Below are 19,888 nucleotides of genomic sequence, written 5' to 3' on the forward strand. Positions count from 1 at the left end.
GAAAATCTATCCGTCATAGCTTTGATCTTCATTTGGTTTCATCCTGAAATTTTCATAGCTATGCGTTAGAATACTAATTTTAGATTTCTTTACCTCATCGGTACCTTCATGAGTGACTTGAAGTTTGTCCCATATTTCTTTGGCGGTTGTACACGATGAAACTCTTCCGTATTCATCTGGTCCAAGAGCACAAAAAATGATATGGATGGCTTTGGAGTTGAACTGGAACATTCTTTCTCTCTTCCTCCACAACCTTGGATGAGTGAGAGGTTTGATGTATCATTCTTCTACAACATTCCATGCTCTCATGTCACTTGCTTGAATGAAGTACATCATTCTATTCTTCCAATAGGCATAATTATCTCCATTTAAGAAAGGAGGCTTATTGACGGGCATCGAGTCGAGACCGAATTCGAAGTTTGAAGCGGAGACCATTGATGACTTTGATTATCGATATAACTCTTCCCGAATCGACTCAAGAGGCGATTAAACCTTCAAATGAGTTAGGCTCTGATACCAATTGTTGAGTTAATAGATTGACTGAATTGGCCAAGAGAGGGGTGAATTGGCAATAAAAATATTGGTGGAAGCTTTTGCAGAAAATTGAAAGAAATTGCACAGCGATTCAGAGTGGTTCGACTTTATCAACCAAAGTCTACGTCCACTACCTTAGCTATCCACACTAAGTATTTTCCAACAAATTCACTAATTTTTCTTTCTTTTGAGGTCAAAGAATAACCTTACAACTCTCTCAAGAATATACCTCAATTCTTGAGAACACTCTTTTCTCAAAGAGAAATACAAATTTACAAACTTACAAGAAAAACCTCACAAGGAAAATATGTTTGCACAATTCTAGAACAAAGAAAGAACACTCAAGAATAAATACAATTGAGCACAATAAGTGTTCTTGAAAGCAAAATGAATATTGAATGAAAAATAGGCTTGAAATGCTCAAACTTGAGGTTTGATGATTTCTCTTTGATTCTCTCTTGATTCTAATTGCTTGATGTTTCTTCTTGTTGATCAATGGATTCTAAACTTGTTTAAATACTCCTTGAATCAATTCTGAACGTTGGTTATAATTAGTGGAGTCAATAGAGTCGTTATTGTGTGAAAACAATTAATTTTCTGGGTAGGAGCGTCTCATGCATCGATGCATGACCATTATGCATCGGTGCATCAGTGTAAAATTTCAAATATTTAACCGTGGACTCCTAGTGCATCGGTGCACTAAGTGCATCGATGCATGAAGTGCATTCGATGTTTGAAAAATAGCCTGGTGCATCGATGCATGAATTGTGCATCGATGCATCAAATTCATTCGATGTTTTAATTAAATCAGAGTGCATCGATGCATGGAGAGTGCATCGGTGCATGGAATACAGTCGATGTTTTAATTTATTCATTGATGCATCGATGCATGGTATTGATGCATCTTTGAAAAATTGATTTAAGGCTTGATTTTGGTTTAAAATACTTTGAAAAATTGTTTCAAAAATAGTTTAAGTACAAATCACAATTTTACACATTTAGTAAGGATTAAAATTGATCTTCAAAGACTTGGAGTAATAATTTGATATTCGATAAATTAAATCGAATATAAATTGTAAAATCATTTGTAAAAATCTTAAAATTCATTTAACTTAATTTGTTATATAGAAATATCAAAAATGTTTTTAACAGTTCATCTAACAAATCCTCCACTATAGGAATAGGAAACTTATTTTTAACTGTAGCAGAATTAAGTTTCTTATAATCCACACAAAATCTCCAAGTTCCATCTTTCTTTTTAATAAGTAAACATGGGGAGGCAAAGGGACTTTTACTCACATGAATAATAGAAGAGGACAACATTTCAGCAACCTGTTTCTCCACTTCAGCCTTATAATGATGAGCAAATCTATAAGGTCTAAGATTTATTGGTTGTGTTCCTTGCTTAAGGACAATTGCATGATCATGTTTCCTTCTAGGAGGCATTCCCCTTGGTTCTTCAAATACTTCTTTAAACTCCTCTAATAAGTCTTGTAATGGTAATGTAATTTCACAGTCCTCAACTTCAGCACTGAGAAAATAGATTTCCTCATTCAATTCAGTGTCTTTTTCAGCTAGCTTCTGTAATTTCTCCCCTGTGATGGGTCTAATTATTGGCAGCTTTTGAGATCCTTTTATAACTACAGTTTCCCCATCCTTCTCAAAACTGATGGTCTTAGCTTTAAAGTCCATCATGATAGGACTTAATTCTTCCATCCAATCTACCCCCAACACCATGTCACTACCTCCCAGAGATAAAACTCTAAAATCATGCTGAAAATCATAGCCTTGCATCTTCCAGCTCACTTTATTGCTTCTAGCAGTACTAAACAGTTTCTCACCATTAGCCACTGTAATAACTAAGGGTTGTGTATGAACCAATTCAACCCCTTCCTTTGCCCACTTAGGAGTTACAAAACTATGAGTGTTGTCACTATCAATTAACACATTAATAGGCTTCCCTCTGATAAAACCTTGAATCCTCAAGGTAGTATGTCCCACATTCCCTGTGATAGCATTTATAGAAATTTCCAAGGCTTCCTTAGCTTGATCTTCCACCTCCCCATTCTCTCCTTCTGTTAATTCCCGTTCTGCAACTTCAACAGGCTCTTCTTCCTTCATACAATTCAATTGTCTGCTTTTACACTGGTGTCCAGGCGTAAATTTCTCTCCACATTTGAAACACAAATTGTGATTTCTTCTATATTCCAATAGACTCTGCCTTGTGTTTGTATTAGGAGGGACTGATTTAGGCAAAAAAGTCTTAACTCCATTGTTCTGTTGACTATCTGAAAGAGTGTAAGAAAAATAATTTGGCAGGAGCTTTAAACTTCTTTCCTTCAATCTCATTAGCCAACTCATATAACTTAGCTTGCCTATAAGCTTCAAATAAATTCTTGGGCTCTAACACTTTCACCTTATGATTTAATTCTTCCTTGAGTCCACTGATAAAACTGGAAATAAAGTACTCCTCCCCCAGATGCATGTTTTGTTGTAGCAAATAGGGTATTCACTCCTCAAATCTTTCCTGGTACTCCTCCATACTCCCCTTTTGCATTAGCTTATTGAATTCTTCAATAACATCAGAATAAGTTATGTCACAAAATATGTGACATAAATCAGCCTCAAATTCATGCCAAGTAACCCTATGCTTCTGCATCATATACCCATCAAACCAAGTTTCAGCTCTCCCAGTTAAATACATGGCAGCTACTTCCATTTTCTACTCCTTTGGTATTCCCAACAAATTAAAAAACTTCTGACATTTCCTAACCCAACCCCTGGAATTAATACCATCAAACATTGGTAATTCCAATTTTGGTCTAGGTAACACATAACTTGTGTTCCCAAAAGGATTTTTACAATAGTTTCTAGTGTCCACACATTTTCATATCCTCCTTCACCTCCAGTGTTACTTGTTCTGGTACCTCTGTGGTTCCAGTTTTCTGCATTTTTCTTGCCTTTCCCAGCGTGAACAATTGATTTTGGATCAAAAAACTTAGCTCTGATTACCAATTTATTATGATTTAGGATAAGAAATAGAAGAATTTTAGGGATTTCAGAAAATAGAGAAATTTAGGTACAGAAAAAGTTCTTCATTCATAAGATAATCCCTTAAAGGGTCGGTACACATTATGTATATACAATGCCAGCTGTCAAAACAACATCTCTAACAAAATAACCAACTCTGCTGACTCACCATATTCACATCTCTCCTAATATTCTTCTAATAGACTCAAGCCCATTTAGAAGCCCAAAATTAAATAATATTGGATATCAGAATATACCCACAAACCTCCTCATATATCTCAGCCATTTCCCCAATTTTCCCTCGATTCCCAATCTCAATTATAACATCAATCCCTAGCCCCCTTTCCAATCCCTAATATCCTTTGATTTTTCCCCCAATTATTGTTGCTGTCTCCCAATCCTTTCTTCGAAATCTCCCCCAAATCACCACGATCAAACCCTAACTTCCCTGCCATCATAACATAATGTAATCATAAAATAAATTTGCATTTCTTAAAACCAGAACCTTTTGATATCATTATGGTGTTGAAGAGGTTTGGGTGGCATAAGTTCTTGCCAGTCAGAGGTAGGTCTTTGAAAATGCTCCGATACCGAAGTCAGTGAGAATAGACATATAACCCCTCAAAGTGACCGATGAATGTATGACTTGTTAAAAATCAAATGTCAAATTTGGTGGCTTTGGTGGCTGCAGATCAAAAATGGCAAATGGGGAATGGAAAATGGGTTGGCTAATTCTAGTCTGAAATGGCTGCAAATTTTATTGATTTTTTGTATGGGCAAATCACAAACTTTAGTCATTAGACTCTAGGGTATTTACAAGATTAGTCCTTAAGTTTCAACTATAAATACCCTAGCTCATTTAGCTTCAAAATCATCCCTAAGCATTCTAGCTTTCTTCCAATACTAGAGAGAATTTAGAGAGTTTCTTGAGAGTTGTTTTCTCTTTTTTATCAAGAGAGAATTATCATTGTTTTCTCCTTGGTCGATTGAGAGAAGTTGTAATTCCTATTTTCTCATAGTGAAATTCTTCTACCGTTGCCCGTGGGTTTTTACCCTATATTATTCAGGGGTTTTCCACGTAAATTTTGTGTCTCTTTTATCTTCATTTTTATTTTCTCAAATTATCAGTTACGATTTTGCTCTATCCGATAGCCGTCTTCCGCAATAATTCGTATCAGAGCTAGATTAAAGTGTGTAATATCTGCTTATTATCTTTGTGGTTGCTACCAAAAGGTGGATCCTCCAACATAAGAAAATAAGAAGTTATTACTCATTCTTTGAAGGTTCCAGAGAACTATTCACGATAGTGAAATAGTGGGAACTATCCGTAGAAGAAGCTATGGCAACGAAATTTGATATTGAAAAATTTAATGGGAGAAATTTCTCATTGTGGAAATTGAAGATGAAGGCCATCCTAAGGAAAGACGGGTGTCTAGCGGCTATCAATGAAAAGCCGGTGGATTTCGCAGATGACATCAAATGGAACGAGATGGACGGGAATGCTATGGCAAACTTTCATCTAGCATTAGCAGATGAAGTATTGTCAAGCATCGAGGAGAAGAAGACAGCTAAGGAGATATGGGATCATCTCACCAAATTGTACGAGGCCACATCGCTGCACAATAAAATTTTCCTTAAGAGGAAATTGTACACTCTCCGTATGCCAGAATCTACTTCAGTGACGGAGCACTTAAATACACTAAACACCTTATTTTCTCAGCTTACATCCTTAAGCTGTAAAATAGGAGAACAAGAACGTGCTGAACTTCTAATTCAAAGTCTACCGGATTCGTACGATCAACTCATCATCAACTTGACAAATAGTAATGTCACCAGTCTAGTTTTCGATGACGTTACAGCTGCTGTTCTACAAGAAGAAAATCAGCGCAAGAACAAGGAAGACAGACAAGTAAATCTGCAACAAGCAAAAGTGTTGACACGATGAGAGGGATATCAACAGAACGTGGCCAAAGCAGCAGTAACAAACATGGTAGATCGAAGTCAAGGAGCAAGAAGAATTTAAAGTGCTACAACTGTGGAAAGAAGGGTCACTTGAAGAAGGACTGTTGGAGTCTAAATAAAAACTCCAATCCACAAGGCAATACCGCAAACACTTCAGATGATGGAGATGCTCTATGCTGTGAAGCGTCAACCACCGTGGAAGGCAGAAAAAGATTTACAGATATATGGCTCATTGATTTGGGAGCGACATATCACATGACCTCAAGAAGAGAATGGTTTCATCATTATGAACCTGTCTCAGGAGGATCTATGTATAGTTGCAATGATCATGCCTTAGAGATCGTTGGTGTAGGAACCATCAAATTAAAGATGTATGATGGAACAATTAAAGTTGTTCGAGATGTGCGGCACGTGAAAGGCCTGAAGAAAAATTTATTATCCTACGGATTGTTGGATAATAATGCAAGCAAGATTGAAACACGGAAAGGAATCATGAAGGTGTTCCGTGGAGCGCTTGTGGTGCTAAAAGGCGAAAAAATAGCTGCAAACTTGTACATGTTGAAGGGAGAGACTTTGGTAGAAGCAGAAGCCTCTGTTGCCTCATGTAGTTCAGATTTGGCAATGCTATGGCATCAGAAACTTGGACACATGTTAGAACAAGGAATGAAAGTTCTTGTGGAGCAAAAGCTACTTCTAGGCTTAACAAAGGTATCACTTACTTTGTGTGAGCATTGCATAACAAGTAAGCAGCGCCGGTTGAAATTCAACACGTCAAATTCTATAGGCAAAAATGTTCTAGAATTAGTTCATTCTGACGTATGGCAAGCACCAGTTACATCCCTAGGTGGAGCAAAATACTTTGTCTCATTTATTGATGATTACTCTAGGAGATGTTGGGTGTATCCTATTAAGAAGAAGTCAGATGTGTTTTCAACTTTCAAAATCTTCAAAGCGCGGGTGGAACTTGATTTTGGAAATAAGATCAAGTGTTTCAGAACAGATAATAGAGGAGAATACACAAGCGAAGAATTTGATGACTTTTGCAAGAAAGAAGGCATCAAAAGACAGTTTCACAATGGCAAACACTCCTCAACAAAATGGAGTGGCAGAGCGGATGAACAGAACCTTGTTAGAAAGAACAAGAGCAATGTTGAGGGACGCAGGCCTAGAAAAATCATTCTGGGCAGAAGCAGTCAATACCGCCTGTTATTTTGGTGAATCGAGCTCCATCAACTGCAATAAACACCAATGGAGATGTGGACTGGTAAACCAGCTGATTATTCAAACCTCCATATATTTGGAAGTATTGTGTACGTGATGTACAACTCCCAAGAAATTTCAAAGTTGGATCCAAAATCCAGGAAATGCAAATTCTTGGGGCATGTTGATGGAGTAAAGGGGTATCGCTTGTGGGATCCCACTGCTCGTAAAGTGATCATTAGTAGATATGTTATCTTTGTAGAAGATAAACTACAAAGAAAAGACGACGATGATAGCGCTGAAAAATCAGAGACTACTCAGATACATGTGGAAAAAGAGTTTGAAGAAGGAGATTCTTCTGAAGCAGAACCAGTACATGATGAACGAGAACCATAGAGTTCTGAAGCTCCAACAACTCGTCAATCAGATCGTGTGAGAAGACATCCCAATTGGCACTCAGATTATGTTATAGAAGGTAATATTGCATACTGCCTTTTAACAGAGGACGGTGAGCCATCAACATACCAAGAGGCAATAAACAGCTCAGATGCTTCACTATGGATGATGGCGATGCAAGAAGAAATTGAAGCCCTTCATAAAAATAATACATGGGACCTTGTGCCACTACCACAAGGAAGGAAGCCAATTGGTAACAAATGGATCTTCAAAATCAAGCGAAATGGTGACGATCAAGTTGAGAGGTATCGTGCAAGACTGGTGGTCAAAGGATATGCTCAAAAAGAAGGTATTGATTTCAATGAAATATTTTCTCCTGTGGTTTGACTAACAATAGTTCGAGTAGTCTTGGCAATGTGTGCTACATTGAACTTACATCTAGAGCAGCTAGATGTTAAAACAGCTTTTTCTTCATGGAAATCTTGAAGAAGAGATTTACATGCTCCAGCCTGAAGGTTTTGAAGAAAAAGAAAAGAAGAAATTAGTTTGCAGGTTGAACAAATCTATGTACGGTCTAAAGCAGGCGCCAAGGTGTTGGTATAAGAGATTTGATTCCTTCATTATGTGCCTTGGATACAACAAACTTAATGCAGACCCTTGTGCTTATTTCAAGAGGTCTGGTGATAACAATTTTGTTATATTACTGTTGTATGTGGATGACATGTTGGTTGCAGGACCCAACAAAGATCATATTGAAGAATTGAAGGCACAATTGGCTAGAGAATTTGAAATGAAGGACTTGGGATCAACAAATAAGATTCTAGGGATGCAAATTCACCGAGACAGAAGTAATAGGAAGATTTGGCTTTCACAAAAGAATTACTTGAAAAGATCTTGGCACGATTCAACATGTAAGATAGTAAGGCAATTTCTACCCCTCTTCCTATTAACTTCAAATTATCCTTCAGTATGAGTCCTAGCAGTGAAGAAGAGAGGATGAAGATGTCTTGAGTACCGTATGCATCAGCAGTGGGAAGTTTAATGTTCGCTATAATATGCACAAGACCAGACATTGCACAAGCAGTGGGAGTGGTTAGTCGGTACATGGCGAATCCAGGCAAAGAGCATTGGAATACAATGAAGAGGATCCTGAGATACATCAAAGGAACCTCAAATATTGCATTATGTTACGAAGGATCAAACTTACTAATAAATGGTTATGTAGATTCTGACTATGCAGGGGATTTGGATAAAAGCAAATCTACTACAGGATATGTGTTTAAAGTTGCTGGTGGAGCTGTAAGTTGGGTTTCAAAATTACAGTCAGTTGTGGCTACATCCACAACAGAAGCAGAATATGTAGCAGCTACACAAGCCAGTAAAGAAGCAATTTGGTTGAAAATGCTATTGGAGGAGCTTGGGCACAATCAAGAGTATGTCTCTCTGTTTTGTGACAGTCAAAGCACCTTTCATCTAGCAAGGAATCCAACATTTCATTCAAGGACAAAACACATACGAGTTCAATACCATTTCATTCGTGAAAAGGTGGAAGAAGGGACAGTAGATATGCAGAAGATCCATACCAAAGACAACATAGCAGATTTCATGACGAAGGCGATCAACGCTGATAAATTTACCTGGTGTCGATCCTCTTGTGGCCTGTCAGAGACTTAAGCAACATGAAGGTACATGGTAGAAAGAATGGTGTGAAGATATGATTGTTCCAATCAAATCTTCAAGTGGGAGATTATTAAAAATCAAATGTCAAATTTGGTGGCTGTAGAATTCTTTGGTCAAAAATGGCAAATGGGGAATGACAAATGGGTGGCTAATTCTAGTCCAAAATGGCTGCAAATTTTATTGATTTTTTGTATGGGCAAATCATAAACTTTAGTCATTAGACTCTAGGGTATTTACAAGATTAGTCCTTAAGTTTCAACTATAAATACCCTAGCTCATTTAGCTTCAAAACCATCCCAAAGCATTCTAGCTTTCTTCCAATACTAGAGAGAATTTAAAGTGTTTCTTGAGAGTTGTTTTCTCCTTTTTATCAAGAGATAATTATCATTGTTTTCTCCTTGGTCGATTGAGAGAAGTTGTAATTCCTATTTTCTCATAGTAAAATTCTTCTACCGTTGCCCGTGGTTTTTACCCTATATTATTCAGGGGTTTTTCACGTAAATTTAGTGTCTTTTTTATCTTCATTTTTATTTTCTCAAATTATCATTTGCGATTTTGCTCTATCCGATAGCCGTCTTCCGCAACACGACTGACAAAAGAAAGATAACTAAAACATGATAAAAAAATATATAATCGTATCATATGAATGTATCAAAAGTCGTTATAAAAAATATAATATATCCAACATAATTACTATACAAATGATAAATATTTTGTAATATCAATTTGTAACTTAATAGTTTGAATTAAAATTAATGGAGTCGAGCCTAGGACTTTAGGTAGTAATCTGACTTGGCCAATGGACAGGGCTATTCTAGGCAAAATTCCAAGTAGCAAGAATCAATTCCTCCCTTAAGATTACTTGCTTCCCGTACTCGGTTTATGCTTTGATTCTTTGCCTTTACAAGAAGTTCCCATGAAGCTTATCCTCTTTTAGCTAATTATCTTGCATCATCCCTTTGATTTTACTTTGTTTCCAGTCATGTATATTCATTATTAGATTGGCTCATCCGCAGGCCAAAACCAACCTACATTTTAATCAAAGATCATGACCGAAACACCCACACAACGTGGTCATCCATCGGCCGTGTTGTAGCCACGACGTGGTCGCAGACCAGCATCAAGACCAACATCCTAGCTTATCAATTACTGAAGGTAAACCACGCCGCAAGCATCCCAAAGAGAATGCCTGTTCATGTTACTCGTTTTGAGGGCCCAGCCTCCCGAACCCACCCTACAGTATGGTGTGCGGCAACTTTGTGTCTAGTTTTGTGTCTGCTAATAGTCATAGGAGGCCTAGTCCTCGTCGTGGTCTATCTCGTCTTCCGACCACGTTGTCCACTCTTCGATCTCAACAGTGTCACCTTGAATGTGGCCTCTCTCGACACGGGTTACCAGCTCGATGCTGATTTCACTTTAGCGGCTAACTTCACAAATCCAAACAAGAAGGCGGACTTCGATTTCAGTAACATGTATCTCGATCTTTACTTCGAGAAAACCCTGATTGCTACACAAAATATACAACCTTTCTCTGCTGTGAAAGGTCAGTCCAAGTTCCTAGATTTTCATATGATCACCAGTCAGGTTAGGCTTTCATTGAACCAAACACTGGTGTTTCGCAACCAGATTAAGAATAATCGGATCATGTTTATGATCAAAGCGGTGTTCCGAGCTCGATCGCTCGGAAGACCATTCAAATATGAATACTGGTTGCATGGTTATTGTGGCATTGTGGTTTCAAGCCCTCCGGCTTGGGTCTTAAGACAGAAAAATTGCATGACCAGATGTAAATAATTTGTTTTAATTTTCACCCTCCAATTTTAATAGTTTAGTTATTTTAGCCTTTAAATTTTTATTGTTCTCTTTTGGACCTCAAACTAATTAATATCAGTTTAACAGAACCATTACTATTCCTTTACATTTGAGATAATTTGACAAAAAATAATAAGTTTGATGATCAAAAGAGATGTAATAGAAGTTTAAAGACTAAAATGACTAAACCTGTAAACTTGAGGAACAAAAATGTCATTTTGCCTTTCTAATAGTTGGCTATTGTTTGGGTTTGTTGTTGAGAATGAGCATCAAATATTAGCTTCGTACTCGTATATACTTTCGAACTCTTTGCAAGTGATTTCTCAGCTCGGTCCATTCAGAAGTAATTCCTACTATGTGGATAAAACGACGGGCCCTGGAAATCCGAGTCCGGCACCATGACACTCGATAACAAACAACCCTGCAAAGTCCTTCCCTCCCGTTCTTGAAGGAATTTCTTGTCTTCTAAGTATGATTGAATATCGGCCGTAATCGACCTCAGCTCCGCATCTTGTTGGGATCTGAGGCATTTACAAAGCTCTCTGAGACAATTTTCAGCAGTTTCATGAACTGGGATTTGTATTTTCTGTAGAGAGCAAAGCCAGCCATCTGTAAAAAAAAATATCTATAGTTAGTCCTAAGAAATTTATATCTCGGCATTAGTTGTTATTTGGTCCCTTGAAGAAACCGTTTAGGTTTCCTATTTCAGTAACATTTTTTCCCGGTAAGTTCATTTTTTCAGCCATTGCTGGTATGATGCAAAAAGTAAACCGAGAGAAATCCAATTTACTTGCAGTAATGCATTCAAAGCCACAGCGGTATAAATATTGGCAGGGAGCGCATAATTAGTGAAAAATCCTGGTTAGCAGGTTCGTTTTTAACAGTCTTGATGCTACGAGCATAGAGGACAAAATCCATATGCATTAGGAATGAAAGATTACTTTCTTTTGGATTTGAGAATTAACATACCTGAACCAGTGCCCCATACAGCCTCATGTAAGATTCCAACCGTTTCAAATAATCCTTTCTACTTTCAATCTTCCAATAGTCCTCTCGGTATACGAGAACCTTCCAATAAACTTCCTTGGATTCAAATGCTGACTGAAATAGTAAATTGCAACTTAGAATCAATTTATTCATGTTTAACCTTTCCAGAAGAAGCAACAAGATAAACAGAGGCTTAATACTAAACAGAACTTGAACTCAAAATTTCAGCCAAAAATTAACATCTAAAAGTCAAAGACGTGTGTAACTGCTTAACAGGAAGAAAGCAAAGGTGCATGTTTATCAAAAAAAGAAAAAATACTCGGGAAACAAGGGCAAGTTCGAGTGCGAGCTTTTTACTCATCTGGATAGGCTAACTATCGTATGGCACATTAGCAAGCAAAAGGATGATGGCATGCCTTACATATGTTGAAAAAGAATTACCTTGTAGTACGATATATGCTTTGGGACAGTGTAAATGCAAGCTCTTTGAAGCTCAGCATTCAGCAACAAGAAGATCAATTGCTCGTGGGAACTGGGCAAACAAAGATTATTTCTATGTTAAATTCCAATTCCTGATTTAAGATCAGTAGAAATCCCCCAACCCCTCCCAAACCACGACAAAAAAAGTGGAACTGTAAAAGATGTACCTGTGATGTAACAAGGATGATGACATGCCCGCAGGCAAAGGGAGCATTATCGGGGCTTTCACACTGAGAAACAACCTGAAGTGTCAAAAGCAGAATTGAATGTCCATAACCATAAGGATTTTCAAAATCCAATCAGAAAGCAGAATAATTATTTGTGGCAGGCAAAGCATCAAAGAACTACAATTGTCGATCCATTGAAAGTGCATTGAGTAGTTCCAACTGATTTCTGAGTATATGAGAAAATATATACATGTACCATTGACAGATAATATAGAGATTTAAGATTCGATACTGAATTAGTTCCACGCATGGCCATGGGTACATAACTTGGTCATTACATTAGAGATAGTGCACTTTCTCAAGGTATACATATCTGGTTTCATTGTAAATATATATTAGCTTTCAATGTGGAGCCAGATTCGGACTTCGCCTTTTTAATTGTTAAGACAGTTTGTACATTTTCTTGAGAATGACGTGTCATTTAGTGCAAAGCAACTGTCATTACCTTCTTGGCAAAAGATGAAATGCTTATGGTTTGAGGGCAACCGGGATTGTTGAAAATCTTTACGAGCTCAGTAGCTTTCGTGCTGCAAAGATTGTTTACATATATAGTTATCAATCTAACGGCATCACGGAACTTCCGATACTAAAATTCTAGTTGAAACAAACATAAGTCATAATGCAGAAAAATATAACAAACTCGACAAAGAGTAACTACCAAAAAATTGAACACATGCAACTTACTTAACATCGTCTTTAGTCCCCTTTATTTGTCTTATCAACCTAGCAATATGCCTTTCAGTGCTGCCAAAATTCTAAAAAAACAAACATTGGTTAACCAATTTATTGATGCATACAAACAATTCGAGACACTGAAAAGAAAATATACAAATGGAGAAAATAGGATAATTTATATAATACAACTACATAACCCACATATCTACATAATGACTTTTTTTCTAGTTTTTAATTCTTACTTTTTTGACAAATACGAAAGCAATAATTTACCTCCCAAATTTATAGTTTCAATAATATCCTAGATATAAGTAGTTTGCAGTTCAATACCAGGAAATGAAGGATAGGAGTTACAGAACATTTATAAACTTACAAGGTAACAGAACCCGTAGTTGCAAATCGAACATAGATAGAAGAAATACCTCATTTGAACCTGATCTCAGTGATTGGTTTATTCCTTCCAACTCTTCTCATTTTTGTAGCCTTTCCCTCTCTAGGTTTAAACTACTCTCTGCAGCCCTGAGCATATTACCTGCCACATTGACAGTTGGCCCGGTTAAATCTTCGACATGGGATACGCATTGATGTACCTCCTTGAATTAAAATCTTGTTTTCCAGAACAAAGCACAACACATACATCTGCATTTACATGAGGCGTGCTGAAATCTATGAAGTGCAAAACCTCAAACAAAGTATGGACAACATAAAGAATATGTCTAGAAACTAGCAATCATTCAGCAGAAACATGGATAGCAATGAAATGACAATGACTGAGGTTTCGTATTTGTCCAAGCGTGTTTAGGTTCAGGGTTCTGTAACTATGTTCATTCGCAAATATGGATGTATGTAAGTACTTAAACAAAAATACCTGCTGATAATGATTTATTTGTTTTATCATTCTCAGATCCCTTGGACAGAACAATTAAAGCTCCCGAACTAGTAGCATTTGGGCGTCTTAAATCTGCCTTTAGTGGCACTTCAGAAGTAGTAGCTTTGGGGGCTTTAGATGCTTCCTTTTCTGCTGCTGCTTTTGCTGCCATCCTCTCAGATTCCAAAGCAATTCTATTGGCTTCCTCAGCTTTAAGTTTAGCTTGCATCTAGTATATAATTTCTTAATCATAAAGTAACTGTCCTTGAAATAAATAAATAAATCCTATAAAATGGAAATAGTTTCTAAAAGGATTAAAGCCATGGAAATATATGTCTCTAGAAAAAATGCATCTACAAAAAATAAGGTTTCACCGAGAAAAGGGCTGACAAATTGGAGCAGTGAACTACTATCAGAAAGCATGTAATTTGTCCTTGTTTTATTTTTGTTCTCTTTTATTCTTTGCCGCTGAAATGAAGCATTGCTCTCATATAAAGTACAAAGAAAACACAAGCAAGGTGACAAGCAACATTGTTTGAATTCTATAATAGTCAAGTCCTTCTAAAGGTCAATCAGACAAGTTTTCTTAAAAACTCAATTACATGCATGACAACCTAGCAAAGGAGATCTTCCACAGCCTACAAACATCCAGTCAGTTCAACAGTTGAAGTTTGCACAAAGTAACCCCTATACCGAGAGATGCAGGGGCACATATGCCCAAGGTCTAATATACCACATCCCGGGGGTAGAGCAAACAAACCTCTGCCTCTGATTTGGCCTTTTGTTGGCGTAGTCTTTCTTCCCGAAGAGCCTTTCCCCTTCTCTTGGCTTCTTCATGTGCTGCATCATTTCGTATTCTCCTTTCTTCTATTTCTGATTTGAATTCATGATCCCATGGACAGCATTCAAGTGATTATCAATCCCTTCCGCACTGTAGCAATTTCATGAAATTTTAAGAAATGGTTTCCAAAACAGCAAGCACAATGGGTAATCTTGGAAGCTCATTAAACTTTAACATAACCATCCGTTACTATCTAATTCAAAAGTATGCAATCTTACTTTTCTTCGTGGGAATGTAAGATTACCAGTGAATATGATTATTGATAATGTTGTATTTTGTGTTTGGTTGATTTAACAATAATGTAATATTATCGTATTTGATTAAAGAAATAAAGGATTATTGGAATGTATATTTAACCAAATTATCCTTATTATATGTTTGTATAATATTATAAGTTAGAAAATATTTATATATTTTCTTTAAAAAATTTAAATTCATAAAATTTATATAATTTTTTTACAAAATTAAAAATATAAAAAAAGTTTAATAAAATGATAAAATTTTATTTTAACTCCTGAACTTCATATAAAATTTTAATTATAGATTTTTTTGTAAATCTAAAATAGTTTAAGGATAAATTTATAATTTAATTTTCATAGAATTTTTATTATTCAATGACAGAAGAAAATGTAATATTATCGTATTTGATTAAAGAAATAAAAGATTATTGGAATGTATATTTAACCAAATTATCCTTATTATATGTTTGTATAATATTACAAGTTAGAAAATATTTATATATTTTCTTTAAAAAATTTAAATTCATAAAATTTATATAATTTTTTTACAAAATTTAAAATATAAAAAAGTTTAATAAAAGGATAAAATTTTATTTTAACTCCTGAACTTCATATAAAATTTTAATTATAGATTTTTTTGTAAATCTAAAATAGTTTAAGGATAAATTTATAATTTAATTTTCATAGAATTTTTATTATTCAATGACAGAAGAATGATATTTTTTTAAAAAAAATTTAATGATATTTTAGTCCAAAACGTCGGTAATATTACAATTCCTAAGGGAATAGAGGTAATGACATTTCTTATAATATACTTAAAAAATTCACTATTAGTAATAAAACATTACTGAGAATGACATTCCTGACCAACCAAACGGAAAAATGTAGATTTCATTCCCTGATCTTTACGTATTTAGTATTATATATATGTTTTTTATTATATTGATGGAACCTACGTTTTTATTGTAAAAAAGTTAGAATTTTGGAAAAAGAAAATAATCTAGAAAAAGAGTTATGGTGTTCAAAAAGGGGTAAACAATTATTTCATTTTGGAACATTTCGAAAAGGACAGGTGAAAAAGGAAAATGGGGCAGAGGATGTAGTAGTAAACTATGAGAAAAAAAAATTCTAGACGCGGAATGTGAGAATATGATCCTCAGAGAACTCTCCAAATGCATGGAAAAACTTACAAGAAACATACATGTGTCAAAAAAATACCCATATATGACACTCAAACCCAAGTCCAAGCAACATAGACTATTAGGATCAGTTATCATGCAGCAACAATAAAAAAATGGGAGAAGGAAGCAAAGGGGAGGACGGAACAAGATCCAGTTCAGAAACTGTAACCCCAAAATGAATATTGAGTATTAACAATCCGAAACAGGAAATGCCTACTTACATTTTGCGATGAGACAGAACATCAAATTTCCTCTCACTTCCCGCCTTGCTTCTCTATATTTCTCAACTTTAGTACGAGCAGAGGAAGACTCTTGCTCTCATTTGTCAATCTGTCTCTAATGCAGAGATTGTGTTTCTAATTTCTTCCTGTAGTCAAGTCCATTCTGAAGCATGTCACAATCCGTTAACCAACTATAGCAAACAATAAAATACATAGTAAAGAAAAAGATCAAGTTCTTAGCGAGCAGGATACAAAACTTAAATTCTCTTCAAGAGGAGATAATCCAATGCTCATGAGTTAACACATATAAGGCACTTTCTACCAACCCCACCTCGTTCATCAGGTAGGATTGGACGTCAAGACAGGGCTGATGATCAGAATCATCGTCGCTGCTACTGAAAGTTAAACAATTTTACAAAAAAAAAAATCATGAAAATTCATCTCCTTGACCATTGTCCATTGAAACTAAAATAAAAGCCTCATATTTACTAAAAATAAACAAATGTGTTATACCATAATCCATACCTAACATAAATTTCATTAAATCGAGCAACTTTCACTAAACCTCGATCATAATCACAAGCCTCCTCATTCTCACTTTCACTATCCTCAAACTCCTCATCAGATATTTTCATTACAAATGCATTTGAGCTTCTCTTGGTGCCTTTTCCTCCATACAAATCTCTATTGCAAACATTATAAATAAATAGCTTAATTCAACCGATACAATCACAAAAAATACAAAGATGGAAAAGGGGGGAAAATACCTTGATTTGTTTTTTGTAAAAGGCAAAGGAACGGAAGAAGAGAGATTGAGTTTTTTTCCCAAGGCATCAAGCTCCGTTAACAGAGTACGGAAATTCCAATCCGGGTGGGGTTCAAGAACGATTCTATTAACGGATTGAGGACACGGAATATGCAATTTAACAACTTCCCTGCAAAAACCATGTATTTTATTTTGCAAGTCAAATTAACAAACAAAAATACTAATTTCAAGTAAAAAGAGAATAAATTTACAGTTACATTGTGATTTTGGAGGCTTATCAAAACCCCAATGATTCAATTGGGAAATAAAAATAGGAGTAAACCACTAAATTCCCCAATTTTATTTCTGTTTCCGAATTCGAAATGCCGGGCGCCAAACTTTTTCAAAATCTGTTTTTCACTTCGCGCCGGATTTATACGTTAAATTATGCTCTATGTTTGATTATATTAAATTATGAGTAAACTATATATTTGTATCTAAATTATTACTTTTATTTCGTTTTGGTACTTAAATTTTATTTTTTAAAATTATATTTAAAATTTAATTTAAATTTAATTTTAATATTCATCGTTAAAATCTTATTAATTAAATTATTAATATTTTATTTTAGTATCAATAACATTATCCGTGTTAAATCACTAACGAAGAATACTTGACGTGACTTATTTTTAACTAGAATAACTATAAATTATTTTATAATTTGATAAATTTAATTCTTTTCATTTATAAATTAGACCATCTCATCCTCAATCACTTTCCCTTGAAAAAAAATCTAACTTCCTATTTTCCTCTTCGTTATTTAATATGCACAAAATTATGTTACCAACAACAACATAATTATAAACAATGTAATGAAAATTAGAAGCTGTTACCTAATAAAGAGAATAATTATTTTACTTATAACATTCAAAATGATTTTTTTCAATAAATTGTTTTAGTATATATTTATCTTTATCGTAGTTCTTCGTTAGTGTAAATGAATGTTACATCCATAAATAAATATCAACTTTTTACATCTTCAAATGTAACGTTGGCCCCATCCCAAGTGAAGATTAACTTTTGGTTTTACAACACCATTTCTCAGCTATCCCGACCACCAACTAAATCATTCTTCCGTTTAATCTAAAAAGTCGAATTCTAAATGACATCGAATTTAAACAAAAAAATAGTTTGTGCAAAATTCTAATTTAATCAACCTAGATGGAACGTTCATGATTTATTTAATCACCTAGTTGGTTACAAATAATAAAATAATTAGAAACTCCTTTATTACTCGAAGTGGAGACCTATAAGGTATTACAAAATTGCTATCCAATCAAGCAAGCAGGCAAAGCACGCGAAGAAGCTACTTGCAAATACAAGTGGGATAAATGAAGTTGAACCTAAGCCTAGTTGTTAATATTGTATTGCATCGTATATTTATTATCAATGACATGTTTATAGATAGGGGTGAGCAAAACCCGACTCGACTCGAAAAATTGTTTTTTTTCGATTTGACTCAAATTGATTTCGAGTTGTAATTTCATAAATTCGATTCGACTAACAAAAAATTTAAGTTCAAATCGAGTTATAAAATACAATTTGAATAACTCAAATAGTAACTCGAATAACTCTAATTTTTTTTTTATCATTAATGGATTAATTTTCAAGTTTGAGTAAGTCTCGCGACTCTATATGATATATGTACATCATATATATAAAAAAATATGAAGAAATGTATATATTATATATGGTTATAAAAAATCATTTAAATTAAAATCAAATAGTATTTTAATATTATAAATATTTATAATTAAATTTATATAGAAACTCGAAAACTCAACTCGACTCAAAAAATTTCAAATTGAATTTGAGTTATAAAATAAGACTTATCAACTCGAGTAATTCAAATTTTTTTTACTCAACTCAACTCGATAGAACACTCACTTATATCTCTAGGTCGGCGAGCAGTAGCTTGGGTTGAAAAATATTGGAAAATTTTTTATTTTATTTTTAAAGTCAACCAAACCGACGACCTTTGCATAAAATAAATTATATCAAAATTAAATTATTAATGTAAAACAATTCGTTAACATTAATTAGCAAAGATAAATTAATAAATATAATAAATATCGTAGTAGTAAGGATTTTTATTTTAAATGTGATTTCGATGGGCTAAATTTTGTAGATAATGATGTGGGGGGAAAATCATGAAATGATGTACGTTTGAAATTAATTGTTTGAATGGGGTGTTTGTTAAAGTGGAATTCGGATATGATGAGTTTTGATTTGATTTGGTCGGAATTTAAAAAAAAATTGGGATCGGGTTGGGTTGGATCGAGTTTTTTTAGAGGTTGTGTTCGGGTTGGGTCGGGTTCGAGTTTAGGGTGAAAAATACCCGACCCAAGAAAAACATATAATTTTATTTTTATATTTAGGAATAATTATAATAATGTCATTCTATATATTATTTTATAATTAAATTCTTATTTTTATTGAATAAAAATAATATTTTTAATAAATATAATATTTCGGGTCGGGCCGGGTCAGTTTCGAATTTTATCTTAAAAAAATCGAATCGGATGAATGTTGTATTTTTTTTGGTCGAGTCTAATCAAATCAGATTAATCAAAAATCTGACCCAATCTGACCCAATCCGACCCACGTATATCCCTATGTATACCGCATAGAACGCCATGCATCTTCACCATTGAACATAAAGAGCCCAGTGCGTCTTCATACCTTGTCGTATGACACTCTATTTTCTTTATTGGATTGAGCTTTCTCACTCTTTCTATGCCTCTTAATTA

At 34.7% G+C, this 19,888-nt stretch overlaps 1 protein-coding gene and 1 pseudogene across 1 annotated transcript; one reads left to right on the plus strand and one right to left on the minus strand.

The window, feature by feature from the left end:
• Positions 1–9,987: 9,987 nt before the first annotated feature.
• On the plus strand, positions 9,988–10,596 carry LOC120197327. The gene has a single exon (XM_039198898.1). The coding sequence runs from the start codon at positions 9,988–9,990 to the stop codon at positions 10,594–10,596; it is 609 nt and encodes a 202-aa protein (XP_039054829.1).
• Positions 10,597–11,559: 963 nt separating this feature from the next.
• Positions 11,560–19,766, minus strand: LOC120197328 (annotated as a pseudogene).
• Between the last annotated feature and the right edge of the window lie 122 nt (positions 19,767–19,888).

The sequence above is a fragment of the Hibiscus syriacus genome, unplaced genomic scaffold, assembly GCF_006381635.1.
Source record: "Hibiscus syriacus cultivar Baekdansim isolate YM2019G1 unplaced genomic scaffold, ASM638163v2 tig00117048_pilon, whole genome shotgun sequence".
NCBI lineage: Eukaryota > Viridiplantae > Streptophyta > Magnoliopsida > Malvales > Malvaceae > Hibiscus > Hibiscus syriacus.

Bases quoted from the DNA above. Each gene is read 5' to 3' on its own strand.
- LOC120197327 (XM_039198898.1), top strand. From the start codon at position 9,988: ATGCCTGTTCATGTTACTCGTTTTGAGGGCCCAGCCTCCCGAACCCAC.